The sequence below is a fragment of the Rhinolophus ferrumequinum genome, chromosome 22 (assembly GCF_004115265.2).
Source record: "Rhinolophus ferrumequinum isolate MPI-CBG mRhiFer1 chromosome 22, mRhiFer1_v1.p, whole genome shotgun sequence".
NCBI lineage: Eukaryota > Metazoa > Chordata > Mammalia > Chiroptera > Rhinolophidae > Rhinolophus > Rhinolophus ferrumequinum.
This window is the reverse complement of record NC_046305.1, coordinates 16,103,019-16,127,460: the sequence shown is the minus strand read 5'-3', so window position 1 is coordinate 16,127,460 and position 24,442 is coordinate 16,103,019. Positions and strand designations below refer to the sequence as shown.

The following is a 24,442-nucleotide window of genomic DNA, read 5'->3' as shown; positions in this document are numbered from 1 at the left end:
CTGACTCACTAGTAGTGCAGACCTCAGACTTTGGCATAATCTAGGCTCTCAGCCCTGAAACACACACCAACTCTATACCACAAACTAACCACATTCTTCGAGAGGGACTCCTTTTTATTCTCCCAGTGACACCAAGAGACACAAAGACAATGATAATTTCCTGGGCAGAGCAGAAAAATTCTGAGTTCCTAAGTAGAGTGAGGGAGGCTACCAACTTCATTTCACATAACTACCCAGATTACAGGAAACTAAACAAGACAGCATACTGACGTGGTATCAGTAACCAGTTTTATTGGCTGTGGACTCTATGCCATCAGAACATATGATTGGCCCCCCCAAAAAAATCTACAGATTTAATGGCACAGACAGATCAGTATCTATCAAGATGTAAAATACAACATAACATAAAACTTAAAGATTTACAAAAGCGTATCATTAATTACAAAGCTGGAAAGAGAACTCTAGTGACTACTAACTTTCAGTCCAAAGCCCCAAATGCCAGGACAAAAGTTAACTTCTGGAAAGTGGTATACTAAGGTTGATGTCCTTTCCTGGGCAGAGAAATGCTCTTCAAATGCAGATTTCTGTCAGAAGCAGCAGAGGCGCTGATAAAACACGTTAGCGTTAGCAAGTAACGATGTCGGAAGTCACAGCAACATTCCCTCATGTCACTGAAAATACACCAACAGGGTCTACATTTCTGGCAAGGGTATAATCTTTTGAAAAATTAAATTTGTGGTGAGGTAATGACACAGAAAAGAAAATAATTAGATGAAAAAAATAAGAGACCACGGAAGGCTGATGTCTCCACATTGTCCTAGCAGAAACTGGAATAACCCTTTCAGAAAGCAGCCAGGCAATTCATTTCCAGGGATAAAAAAACATTCGTATTCTTTCACCCAGTTATCCCCAGTCCTAGGAAATAATGCTATTAATAACGGGTAACATTTACAGAGTATTTACCACTTAATATGAAATCTTGCTTAATCCTAATAAGCCTATGAAGTAGTATTATTGCCCTCCTTTTATAAAGAAGAAATTGAGTCAAAATATAAATAAACAAACTTGTTTCAAGGTCCCACAGTAAGGGTACGGGCTGTTTGACTAAGAAGGCATGCCCTTAACCACTGCACCAAACATACTATTATTACTACTACTACGATAATTATAATGACACCATCAGGGAGACATTCACTGCAACATCAACAGGAAACTTCTTCAATCGTTAAAAGTAATTACTAATGCCATATGCAATGACTAGTAATACTTGTAAGGCAAAGTGATGAGAAAAACCACTAATTTTCATCTGTACTATAATTACAGCCATGTAAAAGTTCTCTAGAAGGTAACAGAGTTGTTTACACTTTGTGGGGGATGGGGTGCCCTCCATTTTCCAACTCCCATTATTACTGTTGTTATTATTTTAATTACCATATTATAATAAGCACAGATTTTAACAACTTTAAGACAACAACAGATAAGAATAGAGAATTGAATATGCTTCTAGTGCCCCTTTGTTACCTAGGGTAGATTTTCTCTTGCAGAAAAAGAAAAACCACTACTATGGGAAATAGTAACAGCCAGACTGGGATTCAGGAGACCTCAATTCTCATGTTGGGTTCTTAGAACAATTCCAAAAGGCAAACTGATTTAATTTTTCTTCTTTTCAGGCCTTTCTTGTCTCATGGTTTCTGAAACTCACATAAAAAGTTTAAAACTGGAAAAGCGGCTCCTGCAGTTTCAAAGGCCAGGGTCTTAGAAGTGGCATGAAAAAAAAAATTTTAAGGATAGAAAGAAGTCTTATAGCTCTGATGAATCTAAAGATTAACATAAATTTTAGGTTCAAGAAAGCAGCAAAAACTTGGCATAGCTCATATATACTGGAAATCAACATGATTTTGAACAAGTCAATATATAGACCTAAACCTCTTTATCTATAAAATGAGCACGTTTTAGGTGATGTGAGATATATATATATATATATAATTTTTTCTAAATGTCCATTAGGGCAGAACTCCTTATAGCATTTAAAATACACACACTGAAATATATGTATATAAATATACATATTGCAAAAGCAAGAAAACAAAAATAAACAAGTGGGACTACATCAAACTAAAAAGCTTCTGTGCAGCAAAGGAAACCATCAACAAAATGAAAAGGCAACCCACTGAATGAGAGAAAATCATTGTAAATTATATGTATGATAAAGGGCTAATATCCAAAATATGTAAAGAACTTACAACTCAGTAACAAAAAACGAACAATCCAATTAAGAAATGGGCAGAAGATCTGAATGGACATTTTTCCAAAGGAAACACACAGATGGCCAAAAGGTACATGAAAAGATGCTGAAATCATTAATCATCAGGAAAATGCAAATCAAAACCACAATGAGATCTCACCCTACACCTGTTAGGGGGAAGGAATACTACACTATCACCAGACTTGGGAAAAATAGGGTTATCGACAACTTCTCCCACACCCCATTTCAAACTAACAACTTTCTTTTAAATATGGAAACCCAAAAACTTGAAAGTACACACAAAACTAGCCCAGGATCCATGCCATAAATCAATTGATGTCTCTTTCTCTCTTTCTTCACATACACCTCTTATATTTACAAGGTGCTTTGCTTTGTTTACAAACCCTCTTTATACCTATATTACCTCTCATGTCTTTACAAATAACTTATAAGGTCATCAAAGGATTTTTGTTTGTTTGTTTGTTTATTTTTTAATGGGAAAACAGAAAAGCCAACATTCTTGCTAGTAACAGAACCAGACCTAGAAACCAAGCTTCCTGCCTTCAATTCTGAAGCTCCTTCTACTATACCCAACACTACCGCTTCTGTAATATAGTAAAGCCTTCTATTAAACATTTGGCTGGATTCCAAGACAGCTGTCCCAGACTGAATTAGACTCTATATAGTAAACAGTATAAATAGTGAGGCTTTAATGCAATTACTGGCACGGAGGCATACATCTTTTTAAAAGTGAAAAATCAGTTGGTTTTAAGTTAAATCAACAGTGTGTGTATGGGAAAACAAGCAAAACGCTCTTCTAAAAAGAAGTCAAATTGAAGTACTGCAGATTTGCACTTTTTACAATAGCTAATAAGGGTAGTGGTAATACAGGGTGTAGGAAAAAAGGAGACAGTGGACAACTAAAAACAAAAATGTAAAAATAAACGGCAAGATATTTCTAATTTTAGGAAATAAAATGAGGGAACTTCTGTCTTTTCTCTCCTCTGACAAATAACTGAGATTTTAGAACTTAGGCTATAATAAAAGAGGTAGAAGAGGATTTTAGCCATCAAACGGAATCCCTGCCAAAATTCCTGTCTCTGGAATACTCGTATAGCACATCAGAAATCCAAAGTCCTATTTCTAGATCAGCTATTGGTACTATATAGTCTAAATTAACCAATTATTTTACTCTTTCAATTCTCACATCTGTAAAATCAAATAACTCTACCAAATTATTTTCTAATGACCCTGGAAGGAGTATATGTCTGCAAAGGTAATGATCAATATTTTAATTCTCATCAGCCACTGTGCAAATAAGTATTCCATAAACATCCGCACTTTTTAGGCTGGGCTAAAAGTGCAGAGAAAAGTGATGGTTTTTACAACCCAGATGAATAAAGCACAGAAAAATGCTTAACTAACAATTGTGATTACATGACAAAACTGAGGCATCTCAGAAATAGCTTTCATAGGAGTTGGGCTGAACATACAGGAGTGAGAGAGAATGATATTAGATTTGATCAAAATACAAAATAAAAAGAGCAGTCATTAAATTTAGCTAGGCAGAGAGGAGGCAAGTAGATTTCCATGTCCTTTGGGTTCCCAAAGCACACCATACATCTGCTACTGCATTTAACACATTGTACAACAGTTTGTCATCCCACTTAGACTGTAAATTCCTCAAGGACAGAAACCTTGTTCGATTCATTGTTCTATCCCTAATCCCTAGCATAGGGTCTCGCACACAGAAGATAACCAATGAATGCTTTTTAACAGGCAAGGCAAGGACAGAATTCCCTATTTAAATGATTGTATGTTAACCTAGACTATTTGTGCAGGTAATTTACTCATTGACTCTCAACGCCAAAACCACCACCATTCTAGACTCTGCTCTATGGAGACTGTGCAACTGTATTTAATGGACGCTGCTGCCAGCAGGTTCCTTGTTAGGCTTTGCCAGCCAATGGAGGTAGTCAATGGAGATGAGAAAAAAGGAAGAGGGGTGAAGGGGCTTCTTTCCAATTCCCGGCAGCAGCAACTGGTCCCAGCCTCCAGCTGCTTTCCATACTCCCAGAACAAGCCCTATCAGCCGCTGAACAACACCGACCCCCTCAACGGTTCAGAACCAGACCAATGGAACCTCTTCTCTGAGCTCTTAAATTGCTTACTGTAATGTTCTCTTTTCGCTCTTAACCCACCATCTAACCAACTCCCTCTGTTGCAATTCCTACTGAAGTCTCTGTTTCCTCTACATTACTAATGTACACTAATACATTATTAAACACAGTGATTCGAACTGCTCTCCTCTGAGATATCCTGCTGCTTCATTGAAGGGGAAAGTAAAGAAAGTTTGGAGCTATTCCTATAGACAAAAATCTATAAAGGATAGCTCAAAACCCTTGAAATTTCTGTCTGTTAAGTTACGGGAGAGAAAAACATTTAACTTTTATGATTTAAACTATTCAACTTGAAAAACAAGAGAAAATGAAAAATATTTAAATAATGCAGGCAATTCCAAGTACACACAGCCACCTCCTTTCACTACAGCGCATATCCTTGAGAAGTGTAACATGTTAGAGCTGATGTGCCATTCCTCAGGGGTCTGAGTTCCCACAAGTCTCTCCTAGTGTGAACATTATACCATGCTGAATGTGATTCCCATATTTAAAAACTTTTCTTTTCTGTTATTCAACACAGTCCCTAACTGCAAACTAACTGCTTCACCTAGTGTTCAACAACACAAAGAGCAATCTGTTCCAACACGAAAGCTGAGCTGAACTTACTGGTATGTTGCTCTCCCTTCCTAAGGAATTTTCAAGTATATTTTTTTTACTACATGTGATTTTCATTTTACACATTGACTGTAGAATCTAACCTCTTCATAAAATACAACTCCACAAAAACAAAAAGAAATCCCTCTTGCAGAAGAGCCCATAATCAACACATCTGTTGAAAACAAATAACCAAAATGTTTTGATATTTTTCATTTGGTCTGCTGCTTCACTTAATAAAATGACCTCATTAGACAATTTAATCTGAGGTTAATTTCAAAATTAATTTTTCATTATTGTACTTAATAAAATGATTTTTTAAAAATGATGACAAAATGGCAGATATGTAGAAGCAGTAAGCATGTTGTTCATCCATTCCCTAAATGAAATGGGAGAAGGCAAATTCAAGCAATAGGACTTTCTCAGAATTTTTAGTAATATATATAGGATGCTGAGCATCCAACAAGAAGTATCACGAGGCACAGACACACTACCACTTCAGCTGCCTAACATCTGTAAGACAAAACGAGAAGTGAAAAAAGAATTTTAAGCTTGAAAGTCTGTGGGCAGTTCCACTGGAGTTCCTCCAGAGAATAAAACCGGATAACGGACCTCCACCCCCTTAGCATCTATACCATCAGGGATTCATCACTTAGCTCCTGCCTGTGAACATAGTACTAACACAAGCTTCTACTTCAGTGCCAAGTATTTCCACAGTAAGTATATCCATGTAAAATCAACCAAACTATACTCCTTACAAAAGACACCAGAGGACCCATTTGACACATTGGGTAGAAAAAGTGAAAGACTGGAGGGGGCACGGGGGTAGGAGAAGGGGGAAAAACAGAAAGGCTATCTGGACCTTCAGGGAATAGATAGGGTAAATGTTATTGTACCTTTATATCCCAAATTATATGAGGGATCTACTCAGTTAAATTTAAGTAAACATTCAGTAAGTTACCACAACAAAGATTTCAAAGAAATTAACTGGTGTCTGATCACAATGTATGTCTCCCCCAGCATGTGTAATAAACAATACTAATTAAAAATAGAGTGTAGATCTGTAGGCGTGCAGAATAAACATAATCTCACAGTGCTTTTCTTTTTTAAAAAACTGCAAACTGTGATACATTGTTTGGTTTCTCCAGATTTAATAAATGAGTCGCTACAAAATTATGAGGTTCTTTATGTCATACTAGAAAGGCTGTCATAATTTTAATACAACGCATTTTAATGTTAACTCACTTCTCTTGCTGGAAGGAATTATGCTTCTCTGCTAATGTATAGAAATGAAACTGTCACTGAAATACTGGGTTATATATTTTTCACCAGACATCTATCTTTACTCCAACCACTGCATAATATAAACACAAATCATGAATAAATCAGATTAAAGAGAGAGACCTGACAGGACACACTGAAGGTCAGTAACAGACAAATGAAATTCCAAAGATGTTTACTGACCTGCTCAATCTTTCTATTCATACCAACCTGGCAGATAGCTGAGTGCTCCACACAAGCAGAGACAAATTTAAAAATCTCAATATTTTGAATGTCTACATTGTGTTAGTGGTTCCAATTTGAAATTTTTCTATGCAGCACATTTAAGGACCTAAGAATATTTTTCAAATATTCAAAGGGACTAGCCTACTCAGGCAGTTTTCCTTCATAAATTCTCCATTTCACTCCCACACCTACTATAATTAACCTAAAATGTAGACTCCACAAGGATATACCTGAAGAAAATAACTCAGATCCTTCGAAAAAGTGAGAGGCCATATTTGCTGTGCTATCCCTGGAAAATGGACTCATCTATAACTACTCATTATTTTACTAAAAAGGTACGTTCAATGTACAATCAAGATTGTTAAAGATACCTGTTGATTGCAGCAAGTAGAAATTGCAGGGGAGAAGAGGAATAACCAAAAGTCATATTGCTGCCATTTAAATTCTTTATAAATCAAAAGCTCAAATATCCATTTTTAAGAACCAAAATCTAACACCAATCTAAGATACTAAAATATTAAACAATACCCCAAGGCAAATTGGATAAGCACATTACCTACCAATTACAAGTATTCCAGCTAATCACCTTGGAACTCCCAAAAGATTATAAAATACAAATCACTCATACATCAGTTTTCAACATACTTCTCAGTCTGAAACACTAAAACCATGTCTCAACTTTTTTTTAATTTTTAAAATAAAGCATAGTACTAAAATAATGAATGCAAACCTATCCTCTTCACAGCAAATTTCTTCACACACCTCAAGGAAACTTGACAATTTCAAATCATTTGCCCAAGTAAAGGCACACATTCTCTAAAACTTGTGACAGCCACGCAGTCGAGACCCAAAAAGGCTTCAAGGAGATAAGCCAGTATGGCCTTTACGGACAAATAATCAGAATAAACCTCAAAGTTTGAGACCAGTTTTTACTAACAGTGTCTCCGGGAGCAGGGAAGCTACTTCGGTAGGAAGAAAAAGATCCTGACAACCAGAACGAGGGCTCCGCGGCGACAGCAGGTACCAAAGATCTCAGCGTAAACGAGAAGATCCAAAACGCGAAGCTTCCAGCAGAAACAAACCAAGACACCCCCTCCCCCCATCACTCCTCCGGGGCAACCTCGCGGTTTTGGAAACCTGCAACAGATACTTCCGAGCGGGCAGGCGGCACTCCAGGAATGTTTTAACCAGGAGGGGTCTCCCCCCAGCCTGCAAGGAACCCCGACGCCGAGGTGCGCCTCCACACGCGAACCCCGACTCCACCACCCCGGGGGGAAGGGGGCTGTTGGCACGAAACGCTCTACCCCACCCCCACGGTGCAGACACGCAGCGAGGGAGGGGGGAAAACACCCGCATTCCACGCCGTTCGCCTCCGGAAAGGGGCCGCGGAGAAGCTGGGGCCCCGGCCCGGGAGGCGAGGGGGCCGCACCGCAGCCCCGGCCTCCGCGCTGAAGAGCGCAGGGCTAGACGTTCGCTGCGAAGGAAGGAATCCCTGAGCTTTACCCACCGGGTCCTCCAACCCCCGACTCACCACCTCCGCCAAGACCCTCGAAGAAACGGGAACAATGAGAGCCGCCTCCCCCGCCATCCCCGCCCCGAGAGCGGCCGGGGGCGGCGACGCCATCTCCTCTCACACCCCCGCGGACACACACCCCTCCCCGGCCCCCGCCGCCTTCAGCCGCCCGCAGCCCGGCCCAAACGACGAGCGTCCCGGACCGCCGCTCCCGCGCCCTCCGCCTCCCCGCCCGCCTCGCTCACCGGCGCCTGCCCCAGCCCGGGACTCCGCTGGCCGCGGCTGGAGCGAGACTCAGGTACAAGCCGCCGCGGCCGCCGGCGCCGCCGCACAATATGGCGAGCCTCGGCTTCCGCAATGGAGTTCGGGAAATACAACAGGGGCCGCTCAATATTCATGAGAGACTGAGGGGAAGCCGGCTCGGCCGGCGCTGCGGGGAGGGCGGGAAGGAGCGAGCGCGCGCGAGGGCGGAGGCGCCGGACGGGGACGGGCTCGGCGTTAGAGCGCCGCCGCGCGCTGGCCTCGCAGGGGCCGAGCCACCGCCCCTCCCCGGCCGGCCGGCCCCGCCCCCCGCGCCCTCCGCGGGGCCGACGCAGCCCCCGGGCAACGCCCCGAGGACGGCGGCGGTACCTCGTCTGCGTCCTTCCCTCTGCCTGTGTGCTTCTGCCCCTGCCTGGCTCGCCCATCATGCTTCCCAGGCCGGCTGACGGGGCTTGGGTTCCGAGTGCTCCCCCGTGACTGTCTCCTGTGCTTTACACCCATCCCGCCCGGTAGAAATCCTCCTTACTCATTCGCCTCGAGAACTTCACCTGAACTTCGGCACCTTGCCACCCCCGTTCTACAAACACACACTTTGCATCCTTGCAGAGTGAACCTACAAGATCTAATACGTCCAGGGAAAATGACCTTCAATTCTAGAAATATAGTCGTAGACATCTGTAAGTATTCTGATTGTTCTCATCAGCTCTTAGGATCTATCTTGCTGCTGTTTTATTCCGACCTCGTTGGCCCTGTGGTATCATCTTCTGAACTTGAGACTGTAGGAATAGATTACATAGATGTAAACATTACCTAAAACACAACCAATTAGTCTCCAAAAAAATACGTAAAATGTGTATAAATTAAGCTGTAAACTGAAGAAGTACAAAGAAGTTAAAAGAGTTCCCGACCGTAGGATGTACTACTGGTGAGATGTTAATTTCTCTGATAAAAATAACCGACGGGAGAATCGCTCTGTAAATTATATAATTTTTATCTAACCACTATGTTGTGCACTTGGAACTAATATAAAATAATATTGAATGTCAACTCTAATTGAAAAATAGATAGCTAAGTTAATTAATTAATTAAAGATAACCAATAATATCAGGCAGGAAATGTAAAGGCAGTTGTGGTGTAAAGGAATGGACTACCCTAGGAATTGGGCAAACTGTGTTTATAGCCTCCAGGGTGTCTCTAACTATGGTACTTAAGTAAATTACAGAACTCCTCTGGATTTATTTTCCTTATTTGCAAAAGTGAGTAGATCGTGTTGAATGATTCTTCGGTCCTCTCCAGCTTTTGAACTCTCTAAAATTCTACAAGCAATGCGAAATAAGTGGTACAAAATTATTTAGGATTTTGGAAAAGAAAAGGATCAATTCCAGCTGGTGTGTTCAGGGATGATTCCTGAGAAGCTAGGATTTAAGTAGGACATTTAAGCTAGATGGGAAAAAAAGAGGACAAGAGTTAAAATATTAAAGACAACACATTATGTATCCTACCTAACAATCCATTACAGTAATCAAGAGCAAAGCATTATTCTTTTTCAGTGATTTGAAAACTTGCACCTACTATCTATAGCTTTAAATAAGAAATTATAATTCCGATTCTACAAGCCCTTCAAGGTTAAGCTCTTCCTCCAATGTGAAAAAAAAAAATCAAAATACCAGTAATGTTTCTAATTCTCCCTTCCTGTAAGGGTCCACTTTCTAGAGGTAGTGCAGTTGCAGAAGCATCTCCTGTCTTTATTTATGATGACTGCATGTGTAATTCAGTTAAGGATGTTCGTAATTCAGAACCTTTTGCTCTAGCTAAAATGCTGTGAAAATAATGATGTGTGGTTAGATTAAGAAATTCAATTGATGTTGAGAAAAGTGATCGTTTGTAGAAATCACAGGAACTTAACGGATGAAAGTTTAAATATAGTACTTAAAAAAGATTCACGGGAGAATTAGTTGCAAAATGGAAAACTTATGGGGCATCTGGATTAAATGTGATTAAAAAACTAGACCTCAGGCTAGTATCCTTAATATGAAAGACACTACTGACAAATGAATGGAACTGGTATTATCTATTTTATCTCTTACTCAAAAACTTGGCATTGAGAATACTGTGGGCCTTCCTTGACTGTACTAATCAGGAAAGGTTGGTTATGTTATGGTGTAGTAACAAATATCCCCCAAATCTCCATGTCTTAACACGATAAAAGTTATTGCTTGCTCATGTTTCATGCTTCATGTGGATCAGACTTACTCTATTCCAGTTACTCTGGGAACCAGATTGATAGAGGGTCCACCATCTTGGAGCTGTATCACCGGAACACAGCAACTGAGTCTAATCCACAAGAACTTTTCACAGCCTTCTCTTGGAAAGGAAACAAATCACTGATCACATTTCACTGACCAAAACTGGTTACATAACGCCCCCCCCCCCCCCCGCCCCGCCACCAATCTGCAAGGGGACTGACTCCTCCAACCCAGTCCTTAAACTAAATTCAGGAGAAGTGGGGATATTGGTGAACAATATTAATGTCAAAAACACAGACCCCACCAGTTATCTCCTAGATATTATGAAAATAGTCCAAGAAGTTTACTCCATAACACTAGCTCTCTTGAGTAGCTTAAAGAAAGTTATGCTTTCAAAAATAAACTGTACTTGTTATGAGTTGACTATAGTGATAATTGAATGGGCTTTCCATTTTCTTCCCCTTTGTTTTAATTGTATATTAAATCAAAGTCAAGTCCATAGTCTGTCTATCAATAATGATTTGACATATCCAGCCTACTTTCTTTTTGCTAATTTTTTGAACTGACATAAGGGACATACCTCCCTGAAAAACATTTTCTACCTACACTCTGCCCCCATGTGAAGTGTGCTAATTGAAAGTGATAATCGTATTTTAAGTAAAAAAACCATCACATTAACACTACATAATACAAGTATTGTATTACAGGTGGGTGATTAGATGAACTCTAGTTAAAAAGATTCTTTTCCCTCAAAACTTCAGAAGTAGTACTCTGTTAATCACACAGTGAAGTGGGCAGGCATCTCTGATCACAAAATCACCTCTACTGACTTTTTGCTATAGTAATGCTGCAAAATGAAAGATTATAGTTCAGCTTAACCAACTTTGGTTGAGCATTTATTATGTGCCTACACTTTACCCAATGCTTGGAATAAAAACACCAATGTAATTTATGTAATAGTTTCTTGAAAGCAGAAATCTTGCCCATTGGTGTAGACCTAGATAGAGACTAGCACAGTGTTTGGCACATATAGTAGATGCTCAAGAAATAGAGAATGAAAGACTGGGAATCTTTGATCCCAGTGTGTATATAAAATAGAATAGTATATATCAGCTTGGTTTGCCTCACTTTTACCACGTAAGAGCAGACATTTCTATCAAGGTTGTATTTAGTCCCTCCAGAGACTTTCTCTATTTAGGCACTCTGTCTTAAATGGAAATTCACACCTACCTATTCTATCTCCACCATATGGATTTCTTTTCAGCTGTGCTCCAAATATCTACTTGTTACCTGCTCATCTGAGATGCAGATTGCAGGCCACCAATAGATAGGCTAGGTATGTATCACAGTTTACAGAGCACTTTTATGTCCATTATTTCACCGAATCTTCAGAACAATCCTCAAAGGTATTATTCCTACTTTATAGACAAGGGAAATGTGTCTTCTGTCACATGAAGCTCAAACTGGCTGAGGCTCAAATCTAGGTCATCTGACTCCAAGTCCAGGATACTTTTCATTAAACCACATGTGCCTTCTGGCTCCGTGCTGCATACACAATTCCAGCATTTTTTTTCTTCTTTCTATTTGGTAAGCAGTTTATGACACAAATATCTCCAGAGCTTCCTCTCAGCACTAGTATTTATTCCAGTCTTTAGTGTGGTTTATTTTCAAGAAGCTAGAGGCGATGCTGAACATAACAGTATACTATGAACCTGATCCATTGACAGAAAACCAGCAGGTTTTGTTTTTGTTTTCTTAGAAAACTTGCTTTAAGAAACAAAACGGGCGGCCAGTTAGCTCAGTTGGTTAGAGCGTGGTGCTCTTAACAAGGTTGCTGGTTCGATCTCCACATGGGACATTGGGAGCTGCACCCTCCACAACTAGATTCAAACAACTATTTGACTTGGAGCTGATGGGTCCTGGAAAAACACAAATAAATAAAAGTTAAAAAAAATGAAAACAAAAAGTTAGGTTAGAACACTGGAATATGGGATTTAATCACCATCTATCTATATATGTATAGATATAGATATAGATATAGATATATAGATATAGACATAGATATATTATTGTCAAAATGTATCTTCTACCAAAACTTTTAGTTAGTATCTTTGAGATGTGTTGTGCTTTCTTTGAAAAGGTCAAGTTCAGTAGGGATGTTGTAGAAAAGCCCAAAAGGGAATTAGAATACAATGTGGCTTCAGGAAGCAGGCAACTCAAGATTTACAACCTCCTCTGCTAAAAATATATATATATATAGCTCTAGCCACAAGCTTTAGTGAAGTTCATTTGTTTCAGCATAGTGTGTTTCTTTTTGTGACTTTTCCTCTGATGTTTTAGTTCATTATTCCTTTTTATATTCCCGAGACAACCCAAATAACTGGTACTACTTTTAAGTGTTCAACTTAAAGGAGTTAAACAGATTAAATGAGATGGGCTAGTTAGACTTTTGGAGAGAACTAAACAATATTGCTATTTCCCTCCTATGGAGACTTGGAATGGTATTTTATATGTCCCAGATGTGGCCACATTCTGCCTAACATCTGTTAGCGCACTTTATTAAAATAATGAAGTAGCATGTGTTTGAAATGTCAAAAATGAATAAAAGTTTTCATTCTGATTCAGCACAACTAGCCAACTGTTTCTTTGCAGTAATAATGGAGTGCGTTAACGGGAGATACTGTTGTGATATCAAACTTCAAATATAAAATAAAGTGTGGTTGAATAATTCATGGCTTTAGTTTTCTAATATAAAGAAAATTTATTCGATTCACACAAACTTTGTAGGTTTTTTCCTTTCAAATGTTTACTGCAAGAGATGAGATTTGTGCCTTGGCATTGAGCTAGGAACATCATCCTAAAAACGAACAAGGAATAGATAATTAAGATCAAAACTCAGAACTGAAATGGAAACTTCCCTGGGAAAGAAGGCTGAATGATCCTTTGGGAAGTATACAGATGAAGAGTGCAAAACATTTACAGCGAGTTACAGCTCACTTAAACTGTCTTTGTGGACATTTAAATTCTTCCCCCTTAAAACAAGTGTGGTGCTAGAATGGTTTTTGTGGGGTGAGAAAGTAAAGTGTAAAGATATCACTTATCTAACACATTTCTTGGAAATGTTTTTTTAGTAAAGAATTTAAAAGAACTGCCAAATCCTACCCATACAAAGAAAGTTTTCTTTTATTTTAGACTACATCAAGATCCAGAAACTTCTAAAGTATTCATCTGCTGACTCATTAGCATTTTATACTCCACAAAAGCAAACTATTTAAATATACATTGAATAACATACCAAAGTAGGTTATAATTTAGGTAAATCTGAAAACCATTCTGGTCAACCTAGAAAACAAGTTTGACGTGTTACATCCAGGAAGAGATATTTTCTATGGATTTTAGTCTGTCTGTAAGAAATTGTTGTTTTATCATTTTTTTAAATAAACATGTTTCATTGATCATGCTTATAAGATCAGAATGGACTCTGCTTCCTTAAGAATTATAAAGCCTGCCACATATGGAGCAAGATAGGATAAAGGTAGCTACAAATGAACCTTCTTGTCATCATACCCTGTTAGGGACAAGTGGGTGGCCTAACTCACCTTGTTGTGTCCCTCTCCAACTCTCAATCCTATTCTGATTTAATTAGTTCTTAATTAGCTCTGGAACAGTATCAGTGTTCATAGTTAGTAGATTTCCAATTCCTTGACTTCTTCACATTTACACATCCTTAGCCTCCTGTCTTCACTCTTGGACTTCATCACATTAGTTGCCCAGGTTTGACCTTTTCCTAAAATTTGAAAGACAACTATGAGCCTGAACTCAACACAGCCATACCTTCTTCCACATGATCCAGTTTTCAGCTCTTTGCCAATCTATTCATTTCCTGACTTAGCTCTTTAACTAAGTGTGGCCATATTTTCACCCCAGCCTTTAGCTTGAGGCTTGACACATAGTTAAAACAAACTGGATTACAAAAAGACGTCACAAACATAACTCATAGATGCCATGTCATTCATGGTACAGAAAAAGAACCATCTCTATCAACAAACACAGCAAATACAGAGCTCTTTAGTGGACAAGAACAAAGAAGCAATGAGGTTGCTCGCTTTGGTATTGAATACTCCAGAAAGATCTTCAGTCAGGAGAAGCCACGTGTTAGGAAAGTCATGTGATATTGTTGTAGCTATCCAAAGAAATATAATGACCAACAGGAGAGTGTTATTGATGGACTTCCAAGAAGAACTGTACTTGGATGTTGATTTTTAAAGAATTCTGTCAAAACACACTAACATTTTATACTGAGAGTAAAAGTTTAAATGATATACATTAATCTAATATTCCAACTGGAACTTGAAATTTGACTAGTTCTCACCACGTTTAGCATCTTTCTCTCCTATTCATTTGTTTAGATTAGTAGTGTGCAAGTACCGCCCTCCACTCCACCAAAATGAAAGTAGCATGAGTTCACCACGTCATTATTCATCTTTCAATACCAGTCATTATTCATCTTTATGTGGGTCCTAGCACTTGACTCAATGTAATGTATATGTACTATATATATATAACATATATATATATAGTACATATATGCTATATGCCTTGTTCCTAAGATACATTTGGTATCCTTTTAAATTTAAATAATGATAATAATTGCAAATTTTAAAACATAGTCATTAAAAATACTTATATATTTGACAAAATATCTAAGTTAGTCATACAAGAACATTTAGGCAATGCAAATTTGAAAAGGTAGTTTTCTACCTACCATGTTCACACAATCATAATACTCATTGTTGGTCGCTATTTGTGAACACAGATATCACATACATTATTGATACGTGTGAAAAATGACACAACCTCTTAACAGGGAAATTTGGTACTTATCTCTCAAAATTCTAAGTGTGTGTTTCTTTTAGCCTATGAAATCCAATTCCAGGACTGTATCCTACAGAAGTAATCACACAAGTATGCGAAGAAAAATATACATGGATGTTATTTTTTACATTGCTTGTGTTTGTGAAAAATTGACTATAACCCACAATTTTAGCTAAATAAATTTTGGTATTTCATACAGTACTGCATCATATAGCTGTTAAAAATAATGAGAGCTACAAGTACTGATGTAGAAAGATATTAGAGATATCAAATAAAGAATCAAGTTTCTCAGCAATATGTACCATATATCCCATTTTTGTAATATAAAAATATTCAAAAGAGTAACCACCAAACTATCAAGCGGGATTCTATTTAAGGAAAGGAGGATTTTTGAGGACCTTTAGTCCTAAATTATTTCTTAATGTTTCACAATGGAATAAAATGTGTTTTATTATAAAAGCTGTAAAGATACAATTACATATAAAAAGTAAACTTATCTAATAAAAATGAGTGAAAATTTCAGCACATATCTACCTATCATTAAGTTAAGGGCAGGGGTAAAGAAAACATCTGTCCTAGATCAGGCATCATCAGCCAAAACAAACAGAAAAACTAGAACTTGGGAATCCTTGACTTTGTTTCTAGAGATCTAGTTGCATAGTGACCTTGAAAATCAGGGATTCAAATGGCTTATCGCTAGACCTCAATTGCCATTCCCCTAAACATTTCTAACCCTACTTATTAAGAATGTAGGCTAAACAGGAACCGACCAATGATTATAGATCCCCCAAATAACCCTTTAAAAGAGTCCTAGGACCTATATAATTATCTTAGGATTCTATCTCCTCCTACTAATTTATATCTCATAGTCTGTAGGGGAAATATCAGGTGTTATTTGCTAATTAGACTCCTTAGTACTCCCTCAAGAAATTCCTACTGATTTAGTGTGTGATTGCTAGAAGCAAGTACCGATTGTAGGTTGAGAATCAAATGTTTGCATTTTCTATCTCATACAACTCTATTCCTCTTTGAGATGACTATATGATAAAAAGTTTGGGTAATATATTTGGCTGGGTTCAGGAGACTTCACCTCCCTCCAAATATGGCTCAAATGACCCAAGGGGTCACAGCAAGGGCACTAGCCACATCATATGGGGTAGAGTGGATATGGGGTTGTGAGGAAGTAGACGGACTCAGGGACAGGCTGAAAAGGACAGGTTGTTTATCCAAAGTAGCCAAATGCCCAGAGCTGGAGCAAGAATAAAATCCACAAGCAGGGAGGAAGTCCAGAAAAACAGGGCCTCAGGATAAGTGTAAGGGGGTGAAAGTTGAATCAGAGGGTCTGAAGCCAAGAACACCAAGAGTAGCTATCTGTCCTTCTCCTCTAATGGAGAGGATGACAAGTAAGGTGAGGAATAAGGGCATGGTACTACATGGCTGATGTGAGAGAGGCTGGCATAGGAACACCCTGACCTTGACTCTAACTCCTCAAGTTTTAGGTGGGCCAAATCTGAAGACATATGCAACACAGAGAATTACTGAGTGAGGGTCGTGAGAAGCAGAAGGTCAGTTAGGAAAACTAGATTTTCCACATAGTGCACCGAAATTGGGAAAGTTCCTGAGATATGAGATGAAAAGAGCCAGGGACAATGAGAGCTGAACATAGATGACTGGCTTTTTCTTGGTCCTCCGAATTTCTCTGACTCTTTGACCTTCTCCAGCTCAGTCTCTTTTGTGGCTTCTCATCATTACCCCAAACTCTAAGTTTGGAATGTCCCAGGGTTTAATCTTAGCACCTGTTTTTTTTTTTTTTAACTTATAAGCTAAATTATAAATTAAGGTATAATTTATCATTTATAACCTTAATCAGTCACATGGCTCTAAGTTCTACCCACATGTTGACAACTCCCAATTTTCTCCAAACTTACGGACTTCTCTAAGTTTCTGGAAACTTCAGGACCTTTCCAAACTTCTGTTCGACTTCCTAATCAGCCTCTCCACTTGGATGTCTAATAGGTATCTCAACTATAAAATGCCTGAACTGGACCTCCTCTTTGAAATATAAACAAAGAACAATATATAATTGTTAAGTGTTCCTTTATTTGTATGTATAATACCTATATCGCTTTATGAGACCCAGTTAAAAGAAATTATTCTTTAGAAAATTACTGAAAACCACATAACACAAATTTAAAGTTGATGTTTCAAGTGTATTTGCCTACATGTTCATTTCCACATTCCCTTAGCAAGAGTCTACAATTCACCAGACTCAGTAATTAAGAGACATAAGACATAGGTTCTCTCTTCAAAGAACCCAGAATCTAGTAGGAGAGACAGACAAACACCAAGTGTGGTGAGGTGGATAAGAGCAAGGCAGTAGCAGTAACTCTCCCTTGAGAACCATTGTTCATTACACACTGTGGAACAGCATCACTCAGAGGGCTCCAGTCTTGGCAGTATTAGCGTTAATTCTGGAAATTAGAAGAGTCGTAAGTAAATTCACAACTGTACTAATAGCCAACAACCACACAAGCTCAGGTATGTGCTAAGTATTTTATAAGCATCATCTCATTTCATCTGTACAACAATCAAGGAGGAAGTCACCATCATTCTTTCCATTTTATTTGATTAGAAAATAGAGGTTTAAAGCATGTCAAAGTCACCTCAAGTAATACGGTGGGCAAATCCATATCTGTAACCACTATTCTAAATTGCCTTCCCATAATTGGTGGCTCTGTTTCAACTAATCAAAATAGTGCTCGGCTTTTTGCATATTTGTACTAAAACAAAAGAATCAGTGTATGAATAATCCAAATACTGAATATCCATTATACTTTAGTAACAATCCCCAATTACTAAACATAATTGTACAAAAAGGACCATAGTATAAGAAGCTGTGAAATGGTGGGTTCAGTTTTCAAAGCTCATAAAGACACAGCAGTATCAGAGATATTAGTTCAAGTTTCCTGCTGATGCCTTTGGAGATAAGCTCTTAGTTCTAAAGTATATTCTGTGTTTGGGGCTTCTCTTATTACTATACCATGGACAAGCTGAGATGGAAAAATCATCAGACTTGCAAAGGCTCAGAGACTACAAGTCACAACCAATAGGAATATATCTTCCAAACTTATTATCTGTTATGCATTGATTTATCACACATGGCGGGAATTCAAACCAGATGTATGCTTAATGCACGAGGCCATCCCATGACGGACAGGGGAGAGGAATGTGACCTCGGCTTGAAAGTAGAGAATGAGAACTTGTAGGTGGTTCAGAAGTTTCCTTTTATGTTAGTGATACACTAGAGTAAAAGGTCTCTGATCATCTTTTCAAATTAACCGGGACTTTACTTCCTAACCTGGAAGTTGTTGAAACTTCTGACTTTTGAAATGCAATTGTTTTCACTTTGAGAAAGATGTAAGATTTTCTGAGCAACTTTTACTAAATCTAAAGCAAAACGTTCTTGAAAAATATAGCTCTGATATGTAAATATTAACATTTACACATCCCCATTTGCTCATTCTCTCTGAAATTTAGATATCACATTTTAATAGCTAGAATTCAATAACACATCTTTGTTTGCCATCTGCCTTTTTTCACTGAAGCTTTAAACAATTCTATTCTTTCAAGTCACATTTAAGTATTGAAAGTAATTTCCTTTTAAGGATGTACATCTAAGAAAAACACATTATTTTTGCACATTAGCCTAACATGAATTATCAATCTATAGTTATATAATCTTTCTTTCAAAACTTTGAAATTATTAATGGAGAAAACATTTCTCATCATAATGCTTTAGATTGGAAATCATCTTGGAACAGAAAATATACACAATATGGAATAACTTTGCAGGCATTCTATTTTTGAGGGGAAATTGTCTTGAAAATCATTAATTGAGCAAAGGTGTCTTTCTCGAAAGTACTTGTGATTTACTTTTCAGTTTATTTTTACTACACATTTATGTGATAAGACAAATATTTTAAAAATAATTAGTCAATTTCGACAGTTTCTATCACAGGAGAACAACCCAAAACAATTGAGCATACCATGGAGATGCACACATGTGTACACATACATGTAGATTGACTGCCAAATAGAGTTAATTTGCTTAAAGCTAGAGCAATCATCGATAACCTAAGAAAAGCACAGAAGGAAGTTCCCTCTCTCTGTAAGGAATTTTCAGTAGGAAATTAACTGAATTTACCGTAGGAATTAACTGCCAAAACAATTTGTTCATTTGTTTAATTCCTACATGTATTGAGCTCTCACTGTGCTATGAACACTCTTTTAGGCATCAGGGGGAAAGAAAGTGAAAAAGATTCGTAAGTGATGTATTCGTATCTTGCTTAACCAGCTTAAGGTAATTGTATGGTTACATTTCTTCTTATGGATGTAAATTTATACGCAGTGAAATACAGTATCTATTACATGTATAATTGGATGAGTTTGAACAAGTGTCTATACTCATGTAACCAACACCTCAATCAAGATATAAGATACTTCCATCACCCCTAGAAAGTTCCTTCATGTCCTCTTTCAGTCAATCTCCCTTCTCAAAGAGGCAATTGTGTTCTAAACGCACCATGGGTGAGTTTGTCTGCTCTTGAATTACACAATGGAATTATACAATAAGTATTCTTTTCTGTCTGATTTGTTTACTCTGTGCAATGTTTTAGAGATTCATCCATATTGTTGAATTAGTTCATTCCATTTTATTACTGAGTAACACTCCTTTGTATAAATATGTAACATTTTTTAAAAATCCATACTCCTGTTGATGGACATTTGTATTTGTTTCCAGTTTTTGGTTGTTAGAAATAAAGGTGCTATCAATATTCTTGGTTAAATTTTTGTGGATGTATATTTTCATTCTCTTGGATGGATACCTAGGAGTGAAATTGCTCAGTCATTAGGTAGGTGTATAATTTTATAACAAGTTCCCAAACAGTTGTGCAAAGAGGCTGTATCATTTTATACACCCACCAGCAGTGTATGACAGTTCCACTTGTACAACACACTTGGCAACAATTGATGTTGTCAGTCTTTTTTGGTTTTAGCCATTTTAGTGGGTGTGAAATGGAATTTCAATGTGGTTTTAATTAATATTTCCCTGAAGACTAATGATGTTAAGTATCTTTTCATGTGCTCATTGGCTACTTGTATGTCTACTTGTGTGAAATGTCTGTTCAAGTCTTTTGCTTATTTTTTAATTGGTTTTTCACCCTTTTGTTTTTGATTTGTAAGAGTCCTTTATTTATTATGATGTAAGTTATTTGTAAGATATATGTATTAAGAATATTTTCTCTCAGTTTATGATTTGCATTTTTAAATAGACTTTTTTTTTAAAGAGCAGTTTTAGGTTAACAAAAAAATTGATCAGAAGAGATAAAGAATATACCCACCACCTCTGCGTACCGACAGCCTGCCCCACTATCAACATCCTGCACCAGAGTAGTACATTTGCTATAATCAATGAATGCATCATTACCAACTGACACACCATCATCCCCCAAAATCCATAGTTTACGTTAGGGTTCACTCTAGGTGTTATACGTTCAGTGGGTTGGACAAATGTAAAATGACATGGATCCACCGTTACAGTATCATACAGAGCAGTTTCAATGCCCTAAAAATGCCTTTGTGCTTTGCCTATTCATCCCTCCCCCTAACCCCGAACAACCAGTGATCTACTGTCTCTGTAGTGTTGCCTTTTCCAGAATGTCATATAGTTGGAATCATATAATATGTAGCCTTTGCAGATGGGCTTCTTTTACCTAGTAATATGCATTTAAGGTTCCTCCATGTCTTTTCATGGCTTGATTGCTCATTTCTTTTTAATGCTGAATAATATTTCATTGTGTGGATGGACCACAGTTTATCCATTCACCTACTGAAGGACGTCTTGGTTGCTTCCAAGTTTTGGCAGTTACGAACAAAGGTGCTGTAAACATCCATGTGCAGGTTTTTGTGTGGATATAATCTTTCAACTCATTTGGGTAAATATCAAGGAGCACAAATGCTGGATCATATGGTAGAATATGTTTAGTTTTGTAAGAAACTGCCAAACTGTCTTCCAAAGTGACTGTACCATTTTGCATGCCCACCAGTGATGAATGAGAGTTTCTGTAGCTCCATGTCCTCACCAGCATTTGTTGTGTGTGGTTTGGATTTTGCCATTCTAATAGGTGAATAATGATATCTCATTATTGTTTTAATTTGTAATTGCTTAATGACATATGATATTAATCATCTTTTCATATGCTTATTTGCCATCTGTATATCTTCTTGGGTAAGGTGTCTCTTCAGGTTTTTGCCCATTATTTATTTAGATTGTTCTAATTAAAGAATTTGATATACATGTACACAATAAACATATTAACACAATCAAGCTAATTAACATATGCATTGCCTCACATAGTTGCTATTCTTTGTATGGTGTGTACACTTGTGCAAAGACCATGCTAATCTTTTCTGTATCATCCCAATTTTAGAATATGTGCTGCTGAAGCAAGCACTCAAGGTTTTGTTTTTTTCTGTACATTTTCCAGTCATTCCAACACCATTTGTTTAAGAGACTTCCCTATCCCATTGAATTTACTTAGCGCCTTTGTAAATATTCAGTTGACTGTGTATGTGTGCGTCTATTTTTTATTTCATTATTCTTCTATATACACATAGTTCATTTTATGACTGTGCTGTATAATCCAGACTGGATTCATTATTACATTTCATTATCATTTACATATATTTATTATAATTATATGTTAAAAATTCTATTTAAAAAAAATTAAAATATTTTCATGGGTCCCTAAAAGTATTGTGTGCCTTAGGATAATTGGCCCTGGTAGGGGTAAAGCCAGCTTCTGCACATGTAGCCATATCAGAAACTCAGTACAGAGACCTGTGAATTTTCCCTAGGGGCTCGTAGACCCTGAGAGCAACAATTAGCTAGTAGCCTGTGACAGGTTACTTTTAGTGTTCTGTGACAGGTTACTTTTAGTGTTGTCTTTCATTGTATTATCCCTGAGCCTTCAGCAAAGTCTTGTTAAATATTATGATCCTGACTTAGTTGGTCTATGGGAAATTAAGGAAAATCTATCAGTCAGGGTTCTTGGTGGTAAGCAACAGAAACTGCCTGAGTAGGAAAGGAGTTTTATTAAAGGGTATGAGGTAGTTCGCAGGCAGTTGGGATGGTTAGAACATTAGGCTCAAAGCTAACCTCTTAGAAAGAATGACCAAAACCATGTCTCACAGGGAGATCTAATAAGGAAAGTGTTGCCACCATCAGGCGCTAGAACTTACAGTTTGCCCCACTGCAGTTCTGTGCCAGGAAAGCAGTTGTATTGTCATCACCACAGTCGTCGATCGCAATATATCATCTGTGCCAAGAGTTCAGTTTTGCAGCTTCCATACTGCTCATGCAGCGCTAGAGACTGAATGCTTCATTAATAATTAGATAAAAACACGTTGCTACCTGTAAGACCAACCAAAATGTCTGAAAAGCATCAAGTCGGGAGAATAAGGAATTCAAACAAAAGTACCACATAATATATATCCTCAAGGAGCTCACAGTTTTCTGAAGGAGATAAACATATGCATAGCTATGAGTAAAGCTATTCTCCTCCGTAATATAAATGAAATGTTATATAAATAGCATTTCTCCTGCATAATATAAATGAAATGCTACGGGAGGCAATTTCAAATAAGGAGCATTTAAGTCTGAGATCTTGAAGAATCAGGAGGATTTTGTAAGCAGAGGATGGAACATTCTAGGGTAGAGAGAACCAAGTGGGCAGATAAGCCACTTGTACAATAGTGTATTTGAGGAACTGTTACGTGGTCTACTGTGTCTGGTGGAGAAGCTTTGAGGAGATATGAGGCTGAAGAAGTAATCACTGTTATATTAATGAGCCTTACTTAAATATGAGGTCAGGGGTTCAAATTTTACTCTGGAAAACCCATGGGAGGTTTTGAAGAAAAGGAGTATTATGGTACTCAACTTCATCACTGTGCTTGAGATAGATTAATTATCCCAGCTTAGAGGAGCAGGAAGAGACACTGGAGAAGTGATACAAGAGTTAGATGGACTTTGGACTAGCTTACTTTATGGTCCTTTTGACCACAAGACTTGATCATTGGAGGGAGAAAGACCACTGGCAAAAAGATCAGCAGATATTAGCCAAAATACTTCAGGAATGAGGTAATAAGAAACTGGACCTCATGGTGATTGAAGGAGTGGAAAACAATACACACTTGGGAGACATATGAGAGAAAGAAAATCTGAGTTGGTGTCAGACTGAATATAAGAAGTGATGGAGAGAAAGGAATCAAAGAAAGCTCCAGGGTGCTTGAGTACAACAGAATCCTCAGAGTCACAGTTCAGGGAGCTGTGACCCTGAAGTCAGTGGATTAGCTTGGATGCTTCTAAAAAGAAAAACTCGAGCTCTGTTTTATTAATTAGTGGGAAAAGCTTTAGCCCAGCAGGAAGCTCCTTCTTCCCCTCCCCAACAAATACAGTTACAGACCTCTAATTTTGTTTGAGGCAACTCTGATCCATAGCAACCAAATTTAGCAGGACACATTGGAAATGCAACCCATAAGCACCGATATTTTGTTTTAGACCCTCTGAAAATTCTATTCTAGATATGTTAATTTTGTTTCTTCATCCCCACTAATCCTCTTGCCCCTAAAAATCCCAAATTCTCTCCTTTTTTAAGGCCACCACTTTTCTAGTCTAGGGCCTGGGAGAATGCTAGTACCAGTAAGGGAAGGTTAGAGGGGGTGTTAGTTTGTGGAAAGGATAGACATATTTATTTTAGATCAGCTGAATGTGAATTAAAGGCAAGAAATCTAAGTGCAAATTTCTAGCAGTAGAGAGAAAACACAGATCTGAGCTCAAAAAGGAAATTGGAAATAGAGAAACAGATTGGAAAGTCCTGGTCAAAAGCTGAGAGTTCAAGTTGAAGTTGCTGAAGATTCCAATGGAGAGAGAATGTAGAGAGAACTAGAAATCTCTGCCTCT

The 24,442-nt window shown here is 37.9% G+C and overlaps 2 protein-coding genes and 1 non-coding gene across 4 annotated transcripts in view; 1 reads left to right on the top strand and 2 right to left on the bottom strand.

The window, feature by feature from the left end:
• Positions 1-8,523, bottom strand: part of RNF2 (ring finger protein 2) — a 32,811-nt gene extending 24,288 nt beyond the window's left edge. The window contains exon 1 of one of the 2 annotated variants that reach the window (XM_033094016.1): positions 8,284-8,523. The gene's annotated coding sequence lies outside the window, so the exon portion shown is untranslated. Of the gene's footprint in view, positions 1-8,056; positions 8,078-8,283 lie in introns of those variants that run through there. The other variant, XM_033094017.1, reaches the window with a different exon arrangement.
• A 120-nt stretch (positions 8,524-8,643) lies between these two features.
• Positions 8,644-24,442, top strand: part of NIBAN1 (niban apoptosis regulator 1) — a 164,545-nt gene continuing 148,746 nt past the window's right edge. The window contains exon 1 of the mRNA XM_033092820.1: positions 8,644-8,976. Coding sequence (XP_032948711.1) covers positions 8,940-8,976 — 37 coding nt within the window. The 5' untranslated portion in view covers positions 8,644-8,939. The remainder of the gene's footprint in view (positions 8,977-24,442) is intronic.
• On the bottom strand, positions 21,833-21,935 carry LOC117015497 (U6 spliceosomal RNA). The gene has a single exon (XR_004421732.1). It is a non-coding gene; the product is annotated as a U6 spliceosomal RNA (small nuclear RNA).